This window comes from Geotrypetes seraphini, chromosome 8 (assembly GCF_902459505.1).
Source record: "Geotrypetes seraphini chromosome 8, aGeoSer1.1, whole genome shotgun sequence".
Lineage (NCBI taxonomy): Eukaryota > Metazoa > Chordata > Amphibia > Gymnophiona > Dermophiidae > Geotrypetes > Geotrypetes seraphini.
This window is the reverse complement of record NC_047091.1, coordinates 152070990-152089144: the sequence shown is the minus strand read 5'-3', so window position 1 is coordinate 152089144 and position 18155 is coordinate 152070990. Positions and strand designations below refer to the sequence as shown.

Genomic DNA, 18155 nt, shown 5'->3' with positions numbered 1-18155 from the left:
CATTTTCTTCTTCAGGTTGACAAATGCGATCATCACTAAAGCTGATAAAATAGGTTTAGCGACGATCGCTGACTTTAGTGCATCTTGCCCTAAGAGGATTATTTCATTCTGGCTAGCAGACTGCATATCCTTTGCATATTCTCAGGCTGGGCTGATGCTAGATGGCCATGTCCCTGCTCATAGAGTAAGAGCTATGGCAACTGCTATTGCCCACTTGCACTCTACTCCTTTACAAGACATCTTCAAAGAGGCCACATGATCCTCACTCATGTACTTTTCATTACTGCTTAGATCAACTTTCTAGATAGTCAATTTGGTCAGGCAGTTCTCAAAAATTTATTCTCTCTTTAAAAGCCATCTTCTTTCACCAGCCTCATAACAGTTACAGTATATGCCACTGTTTTAACTTTATTAGATTTTAACTGATCTATTTTATTGATTTTATTGTATTTCAGACTGATTGTTTTATTGTGTATCTTAAAACATTGACTGTATGCATTTTATGTTGTGAACCGCTTCGAACTTCTGGTATAGCGGTATATAAGAAATAAATAATAATTATTATTATTATTAACCCTCTTCCTAGAGGCATGAGTCTGGCAGCTTGGAAGTCCCATATGTGAGAATATACTGCCTGCTTGTCCTTGGAGAAAGTATAGTTACTCACCTGTAGCAAGTATTCTCTGAGGACAGCAGGCAGATATTCTCACAACCTGCCCACCTTCCCAAGCTGGCTTCTTAGCTGTTGGACATAACTGAAGGTCTCGCAAGCCGATGGTACACGTGTGGTATGGACTATGCTAAAGTTTTAAAGTGATAGTACATGTCTGTGTTGGGTTCTGTGGACGATGCCACCCATATATGAGAATATCTGTCTGCTGTCCTTGGAGAACACCTGCTACAGGTGAATAACTATGCTTTATCTCAGATTAATTCAGAATCCTTTATTCTTTTCTACTCATTTTTTTGACCCAGCAGTTTCCTTCTGCTCTTTGTGTAAGTCCAGTTGTTGGAACTAGGACTGCAGTCTGGACATTTGTCCCCCAGTTTTTATCCCCCTCCTCCAAAATCCAAAATGCAGTAACCATTTTGTCAGGAGCCCTGCAATCATAGACCCTGAATGTGGTCACTAGATGCCACCCTTAAGCATGACAACTAACATTGGGGAGGGGGTTACTGTAAATATTGGGCCCAGTATTCAGCTGGTGGCATCCCATGGTTTGCTAACCGCTGCTGGTGTTATGCCTGGAAATTCAATGCTGGGTCATGTCCAGGCTCCGTCTTTGAACTTCTGGATTTATAGAGCTGGCTAAATCTAGCTAGTTAAGTGAGATATTTAGCACATAATTGGCCATGGTAAATTGTATAAAGACAGGACTGACTTTTATATGGTCCTATTTATGAGGTTACCTTGGCTGAATATTGGCATTAACTGGCTGACTCTGCCCCAGAGCATCCCCAAAATAGCCAATTTTGAGTTAGGTACTAACCAGTTAAGTGCAGCTGAAAATGAGCAGTTAGCCCCATACAAATGCTTTAACCAGGCAGGAGCTGTTTCTGCCTGGTTAAATCGCTTTGAATATCAACCTTATAGTTTCTAGAACAGTTCTTGGGAGCAGAGGTTTAAAATGGGGATCAATCTGGAGTTCTTGACACTCATTCAGTTGGATTGGCTGGAATATATCTATGTTAAGTGTAGCTTTCAAAATTTAAATCAGAAGGGATGTATTTTAAAATATGAATCTTTTTCTTCTAGGTATGTGCAGCCTCCGGTAATAAGCTTTGAAGCTATCTTTGAACAGAGTGTTCCGACCTCTCCAATTGTTTTTATTCTGAGTCCTGGATCTGACCCTGCAGGTGATTTGATGAAACTGGCTGAAAGGTCAGGCTTTGGAGGAAATCGTCTTAAATTTCTTGCTATGGGACAAGGTCAAGAAAAGGTAATTTTGTTTCTAACAGTAGCATGACCAGACAGCAAATTATAGCTGGGCCTGTGGAAAAAATGGGTGGGTATGAAAATGTTGTCTCTACCTTAGCTCTCTGTTCCACCCTCAAACTCAACTTAAAATATAAATACCTGAACTGGCAGGGATCCTCGCCAGCTGAGGAGCACCTCTGACAGTACCCAGAACTCCCTTCTTCTAAGCTTGGCAGTCAGCAGCAGCATTACTGGGCCACCAATGCTGGCACCCTGTGCATACTCAAGTTTGCATGAAAATCAAATATGTGCAGAGTGCCAGCAGCTCAGGAATTCCAGCACTGGCTGCCAAGCGCTTTTCCTTCTTTTTTTTTTTTTTATAAATCTTTATTCATTTTCAAATATTACAAGTGTATAATAATCAATCAGAAATATTTTTAACTAATCACTTGACACTCTTATTTATATTCCTCCAAATATATAAATATAAAAGAATCCCACCCCACCCACCCATATATTAATAATTAACAATTAACAATTATTATCATTCATAATCCCACCCCCGCTATATCTTATCCAATACTAAGGTGTTTAAGATGTCTCATCATTAGAATAAATAATCAATGGCCCCCAAATCTTTTTAAACTTATGATAATTCCCTTGTTGCATAGCAAGCACCCTTTCCATTTTATAAATATGGCATACTGAATTCCACCAAAAAATATAATTTAGTTTAGTGTAATCTTTCCAATTTCCTGTAATCTGCTGAATGGCAACCCCTGTCAATATCAATAGAAGTTTATTATTATTTGCAGAAATTGGGCTTTTAAATCTCATTGATGTACCAAATAATATAGTATTACCTAAATATTCCCATATGTAAAGAAAAGAGAAAAAGTGTGATACTAATCATTTAACTCTATTTAAAATACACTTTATCTTATCTGGGAAGAGACCTCAGACACGGAGCCCACGCACAGTCGTTATTCACAGACCGAAGAATTCAGCGTGGTTATACGCTCCCTTGCTCCAATCATTGGTCTTCTTCCCTCCCAATCTCTTATACCTATATGTGATCTAAGAAGATATAATTATTTTTTAATTTTTATTATTTATCTGTAGAAATGTCTTAATAAATAATTTCTAAAATATTCATTTTAATCTCTATATTGTGTCTACACTCATTCCCTTGAGACTCAAACTAGCAAAAATTTAACATATTTAATTTGTATTTGTTATTCAGTATTCTAATAGAAAAAGTACTTAGCATTGATTTTTTGACTTATTTTAGCAAAAGTACTTAGCTTCAGCAGTGCTCATGTATACTATAGTATACCAAATAATATAGTATCATATGAAAGGGCAACATGATTTTCTAACAATGAATTAATTTGGGACCAAATTAACTTCCAAAAGGCATTTATATAGGGACAGAAAAATATTAAATGGTCTAATGTCCCAGCTTCTAAACCACAATGCCAGCATCTATTGGATCTCGAACTATCCAACTTCTGTAACTGAACTGGGGTCCAAAAAGCTCTATGCAACAAAAAAAACCAAGTCTGTCTCATAGATGCTACCCTTGTAGTTTTTATTCTCCAAGACCAAAAACGTGGCCACTGAAAGGCAGAAATTTGGTGCCCAAGCTCAATGCTCCAAATATCCCTAAGCTTTTCCTTCTAAGCTGAGTGGGAGTTCTCCACCTACAATCCAGCCAGTGAGGGTAGGGTTACCAGACCTCTGAAAAACCCCAGACATGTCCTCCTTTTAGAGGACTATCTGGGCTCCTGGACGGACTTTCCAAAACCTGGAGAGCTCCGGACGTGTCTGGAAGGCCTCTGAGCAGATGACGTCACACACACACTACTAAAAAAGTCTACAAGTTGTTCAAAATACCACTGTGAAGCTTATCTATAACGCTAAGAGATATGACCACGAAGCTCCATTATTAGAAAAAATCTCAGTGGCTCCCAATCAACCATAGAATCACATTTTAAATCTTACTTCTAATGTCTAAAACCCAATCCTCAAAAGAACCACAACTCATAGATAAATTACTTATTCCATATACTACCTCACATACTCTCTGATCTATGGATCAAAAACTGTTAATGGTTCCATCACTGAAAATAATAGGAACCCGAAGACTAGATATCTTCTCTGTGAACACGCCTAGGCTCTGGAACACTATGCCAACATACTTAAGAGAGGAGGAAAACTTAACATGTTTTAAAAGTACCCTGAAAAGCTTTCTGTTTAAAGATGCCTTCAACCTATAATTCCTTCCAAAATAGATAGTTCTGTTTTCTTCTTTACATTCCCCCTTCCTTATTGTGTTGTCCATATACTGTAGGTTACCTCTCTCTTTTCTAAAACAAATTGTAGTTCTACCCCCACTATCCTTATGTACCAGTTAGTATATGTACTTGTATTGTTTAAAATATTTTATTGTGAATAATTTATAAGTTCTATGACTTTTTATGTTCTTAAAATTTTTTTTTAAATTCTTGTATTTCACGTAGAAACACTTGATAAGTAATCAAATCAAATTTTAATAAAACTTGAACATCCATGCATGCTCCAGGCCTTCCAGATGTGGCAGGAGCTCATCTGGAAGAAGACAGGAGGCTTTATATGGGTAGGGCTGGGGGTGAAACACAGTGGGGCTGGAGGTGGAACGGGGCAGGGCTGGGACTAGAGGCGGAATAGGGCAGAGTCATGTGTCCTGGATTTCCCAAAGAAAATTATGGTAACCTAAGTGAGGGGTGCTATTTAAATACCACATTTTCAACAGCGAGGGACAGGAAAACTCTGCAGGACTCCAGAGAACCTGTCTATCCCTAGCAATTGAAAGCACAATATTGAAACACCACCCCCTATTGACAGCAGTGGAGTTGGAGGACTCCTACTTAGCTTAGAGCAGTGGTCTCAAATTCAAATCCTTTGCAGGGCCACATTTTCGATTTGCAGGTACTTGGAGGGCTGAGAAAAAAATAGTTAATGTCTTATTAAAGAAATGACAATTTTACTTTTGTGATTATGATAAACATACCGAGGGCCTCAAAATAGTACCTGGCGGGCCACGAGTTTGAGACCACTGGCTTAGAGGGAGCAGTGCTGTTGAGCTTGGCAGCAGTGGGTTCTGCCTTAGGAAGAAGTCTTCATCTTCATCTGGTCTGGGGGATCCCTGCCAGCTACTGAAAGGGTATGCTGCTTCTAGGTGGGCCTAAGCCCAAAGTGGATAGACCCTGCCCACACAGTCCCACCTGCAGGTATGCAACAGGTTTTTTGTACAGAGGTGCCCAGGTGACTGGGCTAGAACATAGCATTGGAGTCCAAAATAATTTGTGGTGGGCCGAAAGATGAAGCTTTATAAAGATAATTTTAAAAAATATAAGGCACAGTCAGAGGGCAGTTTGTTAGCATTTTATAGGCTAAATGCAAATTGTCCTTTCTGGACAATCTATTATTTAAAATCTAAGTTTAATTGCTTGTTAATTTTGTGAATATCTGTGCCTTGAAATTGGCTACCTTCCAGTTTTATAGAGCTATTGCTTTACCTTTTACAGACATATACAGTCAGAAGTTTATAGATTTTTAAAATGTATTCAAAGAATGGTAATTTTGCAATTCCTTTTTAAAATATTCTGAATGATTTTACTTTTATTTTGAGAAAGAACTTATGTAGTATTGAAAGCTAGTTAGGCACCCTAGTTAGGTACCGCTAGGCACTGTAATTGAGGCCGCCTAGTGATGCCTAACTAAAATCCGCACCTAACCTAAATTAAATCAATTAGCTTAATTGACCGTGCTATTGAAGATATTTGAATAATTACTAAAAAAATAAAATTAAAAGTTAGATGCGGAATTCCGTGCAGTGCCCAGCAATGCCTAAGTGGAGGCACCTAACGACACCTACCTGAAAAATAGGCTGGGTTAGGGGCGGAGAATAGGCATGATTGACTTAAGTGTTGCTAGGCGTCTGAGTTAGGTGGCAGTAAATTAGGCCTGGTAAAACCGATCTCTAGGACGCCTAGCAATGCCTAAGCATACCTAGGCGTTTCAAGGTGGGATTTTATAAACGGCGTCTAGCGGTTGACTATACCAAGCAGTGCCGGTTATAAAATGGTCTACAGCCTATCCAGCCACCTGGTCGTTTGCAGGATACATACTGTAAATTCTGCCCAGCGACATCCTCATGTTCTAAGTTGCTGGAATTCCCATTGGTGTCCTCCCTAGCCCATCCTACACCAAATTGCCATATATGGGGCACAGACCGTGTAAGTCTGCCCAGTACCGGCCTCAATTCTTCAGTTTATACCATTAATTTTCTAATTATGTGTATTAAAAACTCTTAATATACTGCTTAGGCTACAAATTAGAGTCCCTCTGTGTTCATCCCATGCTTTTTAAAATTCCTTCACTGTTTTTCTTTCCACCACCTCCCTCAGGAGAATATTTCAGGCATCAATCACTCTCTCTCTGTGAAAAAGAATTTCCTAACATCACTCCTAAGTCTACCTCCCCGCAACCTCAATTTATGTCCTCTAGTTTTACCATTTTCCCTTCTCTGGAAAAGATTTGGTTCTATATTAATACCTTTCAAGTATTTAAACAAGTGTCCCACAAACATTTTGGCCGGCGGCATACTATACCCAGTGTCCCAGCTGAAAAGCACCCTTGAGTACACGGAGACCTAACTGGCTGTGACCCTGAACTTGTAGCTTTGGTGGGAGCATCCTGGAGGAGGGTAGATGTGAGGAGAGGAGGAAAGACACTGGCGAGGAGGAGAGTTGTTGACACCGGCTGACTGCCAACAGGATGTACCTCTCTCCTGAGAGGCACGTCCTATAAGCAGTCAGCCGGCTCCTCTCCTACCGGTGTCTCATCGGGGCACACCTGGATCTGCTGCGGCACAGTTTGCAATACACTGATTTAAACATTTGTATCATATCACCCTGTCCCTCATCTTCTCCAGAGTATACATATTCAGGTCTTCTAGTCTCTTCTCTTACTTCTTTTTGTGCAAACCCCCTACCATTTTTGTCGCCTTTCTCTGGACCGCTTCAAGTCTTCTTCTATCCTTCGCCAGATACAGCCTCCAAAACTGAACACAATACTCCAAGTGTGGCCTTACTAATGACCTGTACAGGGGCATCAACACCTCCCTTCATCTACTGGTTACTCCTTTCTATACAGCCTAACATCTTTCTGGTTACTGCTACCACCTTATCACACTGTTTTGTCACCTTCAGATCCTCAGACACTATCATCCCAAGGTCCCTTTCCCTGTTAGTGCATATCACCTCCCAGCACATATGACTTCTTCGGATTTCTACTCCCTAAATGCATCACTTTACACTTCTTTGCATTGAATTTTAATTGCCAGATGTTAGACCATTCATGTCGCTCACAAACATAAGAACTTTGGGCAGTAGTTTAGTAAGGGTGAGAGGCACCCCTCCTCTGCTGTCTTCCTCATCCCCTAACCTTTCCCCCTACCTTTTTTACTTCTCTGGTGCGAGCAGCATGCCCAAGATGTCACTTCCTAGGTGCAGGTCCCGGAAGTGACGTCAGAGAGAGAGTGCCGATGCCAACGCAGACAGCAACCTTGCATTGGGGAAGTAAAAAAAATGATATGGAGGAAAGCAAGCGGCGCATATGCACAGCAAGGAGGAGGGGGTGGGAGGAGAGGTGCTGTGCCCTCAACAAGACTGTGCCAGGGGCAGACCGCCCCTCCTGCCCCCTTCCCCTTTACTACACCACTGACTCTGGGCCACATTTCTGCAGAGTTTTTTCATTTGTGCTCTTCTCCTGTCATTGGATAGGTCGCACTGCAGCTGCTGGAAACAGCAGTGGCACGTGGACAGTGGCTGATGCTACAGAACTGCCATCTTTTGGTAAAATGGTTGAAAGATTTGGAGAAAGCATTGGAGGGAATCGTCAAACCCCATCCAGACTTCCGACTGTGGCTCACTACTGATCCTATTAGGGGCTTCCCGATTGGGATTCTTCAGAAATCACTGAAGGTAAAGTGGTTAATTATCAGCTGGTTTTGGCATCCGTCCTTTTGTCTAACTATTGGACACATGTGATGAAGCTTTGCATGATGTACTGTGCTGTTAGTCCGATTTAAGAGCAGTTATATCTTTTTTTTTTTTTAAATCTTTATTCCTTTTTATTTCTTTCAACAAGTGTACAGTATTATTACAATTAATTTACATAACACACTTGGCATTCTTAAATAATATTATTATACATGTTTTTATTCCCCCCCACCTCCCACCCTTTTCCATATCAATAAAATATTCCTTCCAAATTTATATATAATTATACATCCCTTTTTGATAATACAATTAATCTAACATGAAATCTGTCCCTCCCCATCCGTCTTCCTCAAACACTTTAAACATTTTATTATACCCAGTAATGCACAACAATAAATATCCCATCCTATTACATATATCTCCTTATTTTTCATAACAACAAATTTCCAATATTTTTCCCTCCCTATCCCTCCCATCCCATCCCATTTCTATATATTATCCCCTAAGGAAAAAGAATAAACTTTACTCGTTATAATATTCAATTAATGGCCTCCACACCTCTTGAAATCTTTTAAAATACCCTCTCTGTATCGCAAGAAATCTTTCCATCTTATACATATGACAAACTGAGTTCCACCAAAAATTACAATTCAATCTAGAACAGTCTTTCCAATTAGTTGTTATCTGTTGAATTCCCACTCCCGTAAGAATCAACAATAATTTATTGTTTGCTGCAGATATTTGGCATTTGGCCCTCATACACATTCCAAAAATCACTGTGTCATAGGATAAAGCCACATGACTCTCCATCAACATATTAACTTGATCCCATATTGATATCCAAAATGCCTGAATACATGGACAATAAAATAAAAGATGGTCTAGAGTTCCAACTTCAATTTTACAATGCCAGCATCTATTAGACTTAGAGCAATCTAATTTTTGTAATCTAGTAGGGGTCCAGAATGCTCTATGCAACAAAAAAAAAACCATGTTTGCCTAATAGATGCTGACATCGTACCTTTAATTCTCCAAGACCAAATACGTGGCCATTGAGATGCATTAATCTGATGCTTAATCTCAATGCTCCAAATATCTCTTAATCCATTTTTAGGCTTCTTCTTCAAATAATTAGATATAATTTTATACCACTTTGCGGCCTGGTGACCCAGAAAATCTGCCTGGAAACATAAGAATTCTAAGCTGTAATGATCATTTAAAGATTTCCATTCAGGGAACCCCACCTGAATAGCCTGCTTCAATTGCAACCACTTATAATTTTGTTTTTTATTCAGACCATATTTATGTTGCAATTGTGAAAATTCAAGCATCTTACCATTATCAATTACTTCCTTTAATGATCTTATACCTGCTTTAATCCAATCTTTCCAGACAACCTTAAACCCGCCTATTTGTATCTTGGAGTTTACCCATATAGTCTGTTGTTTCGATTTTAAAATAGAATCAGTAGTTAATTTGTCTACAAACCTTAATGTTTTCCAAGTATCCATTAATACTCTATTGTCCTTACGTATTCTAGGCACTTTTATACCAAGCAAATTGGCAAATTATTTAAAAGCAAAGAAAAGGAAGGAGAAAATAAGCATAATTAAAGATGAGTTAGGAAATTCTCATTCTCAAATTGGAAATATATTAAAACAATTTTTAAAATATTATAAGTCATTGTATTCTTCGGAGTCTTATTTAAATAAAGAGAAAGATGGGATGGATTTTTTGAGTTTAGTTGAAGGTCCTAAGGTTCCTGATCATATAAAAAGAAGTTTAGATAAACCTATATCATTAAAAGAGTTACAAATGGCATTGAAATCCCTTAGAGTTGGGACCGCTCCAGGTGGAGATGGATTTACAGTAGAGTTTTATAAAGAATTTCAAATTTCCCTATTACCGTATTTATTAAAATTATATCAGGATCAACTGAATAAAGGTTGTATATCGGGCACTATGGCAGAATCTTTAACTATTGTTTTGCCAAAGCCAAATAAAGATCCAACATTGGTTTCAAACTACAGGCCTATATCTTTAATAAATGTAGATGGTAAATTATTAGCTAAGATTTTAACATTAAGATTGGCTAAAGCTCTTCCGCATATAATAGGAATGAATCAAACTGGATTTGTTGCTCAAAGACACTCTTCTAATAATACTAGACTGGCATTTCAGATGTATTATTTAACAAAACAAATTAATGATCCGGCTTTTTCGGTTTCACTAGATGCTGAGAAGGCTTTTGATTGTGTAGAATGGAGTTTCATGTATCAAGCTATGGTCTGTCAGCTTTATAGACTCTGTTCCAGACAAATGTGTCTCTTGCAAGAAACATATATCTATATTTTGTTGTTTAATATATTCCAATACCTTTTTCCTTTTTATAGGGTGATTAAGGCCATTTACATTCAAAGAAAAAAATTTAAAACCCATTTTACAAATAAAATATAAAATACATATATAATCCACTCAAACATAAAATATACATTTTTCTTTTTCCTTAAACCAATATATGAGTCTCCCCCCCTCCCCTCTTTCCCAAACCCCCCCTATTCCCATCCTCCACCCTCCCCTCCCCTAACACAAATGCAAACTTCGAAACGCACATATTACTGAGCAAAAAATAAACTCCCCACAGGCAATAACATACTCATTTTTCTTTCTCTAATCTTTCAAACAACCAACACTAAATTCTCCTGCAGTCAATCCATTCTTCAATACCCTAAATACCCATATTTACTATAATTCTTTATTATATACTTCCCCCCTCATTCAAATTTCCAAACATTCTTCCATCCTATACCTCTAATATATTTATAAAAGGATATACCCAATATTTCGGAAACCATTTCTTACAATATAAACCCCCCCAAGATTAATATTATTATTTTATTTATTTTTTTTTTTTTGTCTAACCTAAGTTTCTCACAACTTCAATGGAACATACATCACTCCATCCTATAATATTCATTTTTTTTTTAACCTTACATCAAAAGAAGGATCAAACATTTCAACAAAGCAGACCTCATATTTTTTAAAACTCTCATTAATTTTCATTGCATCTTGAATCTATTACAGTCTATTCTCCATTCTGCACAACTGTAACACTTGTACATCTTCATCCTGCTGTTTCAGTCTCTTATTCCATCTTCTTGTAGATTGCTATTTCATCTTTCTCCAATAAAGTATTTTTGCAACATCATCCTTATATCTCAGTCAATTTCAGATGCAAATTGTAAATCTAAATAATGCTCAAGTCATTTCCATCAGTCCATCTTCACATCTTCTTCTCTTTACATCAATAGTCTTTTGTATTTTTCATCTTATTATATTCTAAGTTCCCACATTTCTCCAATGCAGCATTTATGTGTCCTCATATTATTATCTCAGTCACGCTCAAATGCAAATTATTAAATTCACATTAAGAAACCATCCAAATCTTATAATTGTTCCTCATATTTTCTTCACTTCCTATATGCTCCATCCCTCTTCTTACCTTGTCAAAATCTTCTTTTCTTCTTTTCTCTTTTAAATTTTTCATTTCTATTCTTTAAATCTTGTTTGAAATGTTGATCCCCCTTAAACCTAACTGCAACAATTTTCTAGGAAATATTTTTCTCCTTTTCTATTTTTTTTTCCACTTTTTCCTTCTTTATAAAATATCTTTCAATTTTCACTCAAAAATATAAACCAAAAATAATCTAAGTATATTATTTATATTTTCTAAATACTTTCATGAAACCATAGGCAATTTATATTGATCTAGAAATTCCTGTAATTTGCCTGCTTCTTCAAAATTATAAGTTTTATTCTCATAAGTTACCCTCATAATAGCAGGGTATATCAATCCATATCTTGCTCCCATTGCTCTCAGTTTAGGTCTTAAATCCAAAAGCTGTTTTCTTTTGTAGGCTGTAGCTTTTGCAAAGTCAGGTACTATAAAGATCTTAGAATCCTGGCATTTAAGATCCTTGTTTGTTTTAGCCAGCTTTATAATCTCTACCACCTGCTGATGTCTTAGCAGCTTAAAGATTATTGGACGGGGACCCTTTTGACTATTTGATCTTTTCATCGGTATCCGATGTGCTCTTTCTATCTCCAAAGGAAAAGAACTTTTAAATGGCAAGATCTTTGGGATAAAATTAGTCACAAATTGAATAGGATCATTCTGCTCAATCCCCTCAGATATCCCAATCAGACGCAAATTATTCCTTCTTTCACGATTTGATAAGTCTTCAAAATCCTTTTTCAACGCCTCTATTTCTCTGTGATCTTTTTTACACACCAGCATCTCTGCCTCAGATTTCTCAGCATGCTTTTCTAACTGCTCAATTTTGAAGTCAACTGCCTGCATTCTATTTGTCAGACTCTCTATTTCCTCCTTCACAACTTTTATATTTTTAGCGTTATCACTTACTATTTCTTTAATTTTCTGAAGTTCATTCATCAAATCACTGTTTTCAATTTCTTCCTGAGGCAACGGGACCGCTGTCGGGGATACCGAATCCAATTTTGTTTTTTTTTTTACTTCCTGCTCCTGAATTCACCGGATTACTTTTTTTTTTTTAATTTTTATTTATTAAATTTTCATTCTTACAATAAATGAATAGCATAATATATAATTCATAATAATTATAGTTGTATGTATCATATCATATCATATATATTGAATCCCTTTCCCCTGTTATTTGTTTTTTCATTTTTTCTCATATTAATTTCTATATTTCCCACCCTAACCCTATATTATTATTATCAATGTGTTAAGATATCTGATCTTTAGAATATTTAGTCAATGGATCCCATATTTTCTTAAAATTTTTTATATTTCCTTGTTGTAATGCCAATATTTTCTCCATTTTGTAAATGTGACACACCGAGTTCCACCAGAATGTATAATTTAGCTTGGTATAATCCTTCCAATTTTGTGTGATTTGCTGCATGGCAACTCCTGTCAATATTAAAAGCAATTTGTTATTATTTGCTGATATTGGACTTTGTGTTCTCATTGCAGTACCAAATAATATGGTATCATATGAGAGACCAATTTGATTTTCTAGTAATATGTTAATTTGGGACCAAATTAAATTCCAAAAGGCTTTTATGCAAGGACAAAAAAAAATTAAATGATCTAATGTCCCTATTTCTATTTTACAATGCCAGCATCTATTAGATCTAGTATTATCTATTTTTTGCAAGCGCGTCGGGGTCCATAACACTCTATGTAATAAAAATATCTATGTTTGACTCATAGATGCTGACTTTGTTAATCTTAATCTCCAGGACCAGAATCTTGGCCATTGAGATGCAGAAATTGTCTGTCCAATCTCAATGCTCCAAATATCCCTAAGTCCAGTTTTCTTTTTTTTATTTAGAAATCCATATATTAATTTATACCATTTTGCGGCTTGGTGTCCCAAGAAATCCGCCTGGAAACATAAAACTTGCAAACTATATTGGGTATTAAGATCTTTCCATTCAGGGAACCCTACCTGAATGGCTTGCTTCAATTGCATCCATTTAAAATATTGTGTTTTATTTAGTCCAAATTTATTTTGCAATTGTGAAAAACTAAGCAAGGAACCTTCTGAAATGACATCATTCAATGTTCTTATTCCTGCTTTTATCCATTGTTTCCAGACGATTTTAAATCCGCCAATTCTGATCCTGGAGTTTACCCATATTGATTGATTTAGAGATTTAGTTATTGGTTCTGGTGATAGGTTACTTATGTATCTCAATGTTTTCCAAGTTTACTAGTTTTACTTTTACTAGTTTTACCCGAAGCCATTTCTTACTTCAATTCTCTCTTTTCCTTCACTTTTCTTTAATTTTAACTGCCAAAATCTTAATAAAATTTGCCTGTCACAACAGAGCTAATCTTCTACCCAGCCATCTATATCTGCAACAAATGTCAAACTGATTTTGTTGACAAAATGTGTTTTTCTGAGCAAACAGGCTGTCTTAAAATTGCTCTCCCTTAACATGGCTAAAAGTTTGCATATGAGGCCAATTATACAAAGTGGCAATTAGAGCTATATGTCAACTACGGATATCAAAGGTGCCATTAAACTGACAGGTACCTTTGTGCACTAGGTCTAAGTGCCATAGGGCCTGATTCTATAAATGGCACCCTAGTTAGGTACCGCTAGGCATTGTAATTGAGGCCGCCTAGTGATGCCTAACTAAAATCCACACCTAATCTAAATTAAATCAATTAGCTTAATTGGCCGTGCTATTGAAGATATTTGAATAATTACTAAAAAAATAAAATTAAAAGTTAGATGCGGAATTCCGTGCAGTGCCCAGCGATGCCTAAGTAGAGGAACCTAACGATACCTACCTGAAAAATAGGCTGGGTTAGGGGCGGAGAATGGGCATGATTGACTTAAGTGTTGCTAGGCGTCTGAGTTAGGTGGCAGTAAATTAGGCCTGGTAAAACCAATCTCTAGGACGCCTAGCAATGCCTAAGCATACCTAGGCGTTTCAAGGTGGGATTTTATAAATGGCGTCTAGCAGTTGACCGTACCAAGCAGTGCCGTTTATAGAATTAGGCCCATAGTGCCTAACTGCACAGGGACGTACACATGAGTGAAGAATGGGTGGGCCATGGGCATATCTGTCAGCTGTGTGCATAGTTTTATAGCACGCTATAAATTACACATTTCATTTGGTCCATCTAATTATGCCATGCCACTGCCACAACCTGGATCAAAACTGCAGAAGACCAACATGGCATCTTGCCTTGAGAAGAGGGTTGCAGTCAAGCATGGCCAGGTCAGGTAGGGGGAGGAAGGCGTGCTGAGCATGGGCCTGAGTCCTAGCGGAACTTTGGACCTGAGAGGAGGCAGGGTGGCAACAGTGGTGGCAGGCCTGGGAAGAGGGAGGAGATGCACTGCTGCTCCTCTGCTATACTGGAGCCACACCATAACCCAAGTCAGACACCTAGTCTGTCACCACTCTATCTCCTCTCAGGTCCAAGGTTCCAGTGGGCCATGCAGGGCTGGTACTAGTTAATAATCAATAACTAAAGCAGGGGTGTGTGTGGCACAGTGGTTAGAGCTACAGTCTCAGCACCCTGAGGTTGTGGGTTCAAATCCCATGCTGCTCCTTGTGACTCTGGGCAAGTCACTTAATCCCCCATTGGCCCTGGTACGTTAGATAGAGTGTGAGCCTGCCAGTTCAGATAGGGAAAAATGCTTAAGTACCTGTATGTAAACCACTTGAACTATAAGTGGTAAAATACTATAAATTACTTGATTTGCTGAGGTCCATTTCTGACCTGTTCAGCGACTATGAAAAAATTTGATTAATTTTGTTAGACCCTCATTGATAATGTTAACTCTGTTCATTCTGGTAGGTTGTGACAGAACCACCTAATGGTCTGAAGCTGAATATGAGGGCAACCTACTTCAAAATCTCACCTGATGTGCTTGATGATTGCCCTCATCCAGCTTTTAAATCGCTGGTCTACGTGCTTGCATTTTTCCATGCTGTGGTCCAAGAAAGAAGAAAATTTGGAAAGATTGGTTGGAACGTGTCATATGATTTCAATGAATCAGATTTCCAGGTATAGAAATATAGTATAGTGCTGAATTTAGCTCTATATGTCGCATAGGTGCTCAGAAATGTCCTCTTAGAATTTATGACTTAGATCTAATCTTACTGTATGGCCATATAGGACCTTTGATGAAGGTGGTTATGCCAAAACATGGACCTAAATTCAGCACAGATCAGGCATATTCTATTACAGTGTGTGTAATTTTTAAGAAGCCAATGGCATGCCTATGTTGCTTCTATGGCCACACCTCCTTTTCAGATCTGCACATTAGAATTTACATGCACCACTTTATAAAATATGATTAGAAAGTTGCATGTGTAAATTCTTTTTTTTTTCTAAATTCTTTATTCATTTTTTCATCTTACATCAAGTACACAATATTACATCATTTAAAACTTACACATCACTTGAATTTCTTTCTATTGTCATCGTAAATACATAAATTTATTCCCTCTCCACCCACCCTACCCACAAAAATTTCAATCAAAAATATCATATAAAAATTGTATTCTTATCTATTGATTAAACCTTTAATAGAACTTTATACCTTCCTCCCTCCCCCTATGCATAAATATACTGTCAGTGAAAAATGATGTCTAATCATTACAATAATTTATCAATGGCCCCCAAATCTTTTTAAAATTATTATAATTCCCTTTCTGTATAGCAATTGTTCTTATAATAGGGAAAAATGGAATTGTCCAATAAGAAAAGGTGCAAACAATAAAAATGTCTTTCAACTCATCTGAACAATCAGGTAATCCTTTATTCTTCCAAAAATACTCGACCCGACATGTACATGTTTCGGCCCTACGGCCTGCGTCAGGAGTCTATAGGCAATGTATAAAATCATATAGAGATATATGAAAACATATAAACACATTCAAATGTTATAAAATGTATTATAAAAGAAACAGCAATATTAATTAACCAATGCACACAACCATATATTTTAATACACCAATCATAAATATTAATCCACAAATATAAATGTATAAAAAATATATCATATAAAAGTATCATATAAAAATCATATATAACTTTAGAATAAACCATAAACAACATATAAATTTAAAATCGAGCATAAATTAGATATATCAAACAATGAAAGCATTATCCCTAAAGAAATTAATCAATATATTTTCACTTAAAAACTAAAAGTAAAACATGCTTGATTATGTGGAGAGAAAAGAGCTTTATTTAAAAAACAGAGCAATAAAAAGCCAAATAATATGTCTAAACACTTTATACTCAGTAACCATAAAATAATAAGAGTGTATCTAAATACTAGAAATAAATATATAAAGAATATATGCAAAAAAATAGATAAAATCACTAAAAGAGCAAATATCAATATTAAAAAACAAAAGACAATGTTAAAATAGAAAGTAATTAAACCAAAGAACACTAAACCAGCAGACGTCAATATAAAAAAGAAGGATATAAATGACTAGAGTAATAATGACAAGAACACTGCAGTACCTTAGAGATCTTTGGGTATATAAAAAACTTTGTACATGGACCACTCTAGAGGGCTGTATTTATCTAAAAAGGAAAAATACAACTACTGAAAAGTAGAACAAAATAATAAAAAATGTATAATATATAATATATAGTTGCCAATATAAAGTGCCACAATGCAATATACATAAATTAAGAGAAACCAAAATAGCGTTGTCTGAGTGCTGGCACAGACATTTGAAACATGCAAAGAAAAGTGCAGCAGCTCAAAAAGTATATATAGCAGGCAAATAGAAAATAACACAGCTCAATTTGTGTTGTGAAAGAAAAATGTATAGCAACATAGTGTCCCAAACGCTACTGAAAAAGAAACTAAAAGACCAAGTTTCAGACGAAACCAAAAATCAAAGACAAAGTAGAAAATTAGAAAAAAAGATGAAAAGAGAAACGCTTACCACGACGCCGTCATACAGATGCTGGCTGTAAAGTGATATCGAAAATGAACAGGTCGCAAAAAAGCAGTGAAGAAAAACGGAAAAAAACGTGATGACGTTAAAAACGTGATGACGTCATCGCTATCTATGGAGAAACATATAATGAAGCCAAAAGATGCTGTAAAGTCCTCAACAAGAGGAGAAAAAACAGGGCAAAATCAAATATAACCAACATACAATCATAAAAAAATATATATATATATATTTTTTGGGGAAAAAAATATATTATATAAGAAATACACAATGAAACTCGAACATAAGAGAAAATAAGTGATAATATATCATATATATAAAATATATAAAATATAATATATAAAAATATAAAGAAAAAATAAAAATGAAAATAAAGATAAAAATAAAAAATGAATAATGAATATGAAAAATGAGACCGATAAAAATAAAAATAAAAATAGAAAATAAAAAATAAAAAATGCAAAAAATACTCATCATAAAAATATATAAAAAAATGTGTAGGGGGCTCATAAAAATGATCTCAAATCTAATTCCATGTTAAGACCTTGTGGACTGATGGTATTAAAATTGTGTATAAAACGTTGTTCCTCCTTTAAAAGGAATTTGTCAGAGATCATTTTTATAAGCCCCCTACACATTTTTTTATATATTTTTATGATGAGTATTTTTTGCATTTTTTATTTTTTATTTTCTATTTT

General features: G+C 36.2%; 1 protein-coding gene across 2 annotated transcripts in view; it reads left to right on the top strand.

The window, feature by feature from the left end:
- DNAH10 (dynein axonemal heavy chain 10) overlaps nucleotides 1–18155 on the top strand; it is a 543078-nt gene that overhangs the window by 473113 nt on the left and 51810 nt on the right. For both annotated transcript variants that reach the window (XM_033954155.1, XM_033954154.1), the window contains 3 exons: nucleotides 1757–1940; nucleotides 7747–7947; nucleotides 15329–15538. In XM_033954155.1, the coding sequence (XP_033810046.1) occupies nucleotides 1757–1940; nucleotides 7747–7947; nucleotides 15329–15538 (595 nt within the window). The remainder of the gene's footprint in view (nucleotides 1–1756; nucleotides 1941–7746; nucleotides 7948–15328; nucleotides 15539–18155) is intronic.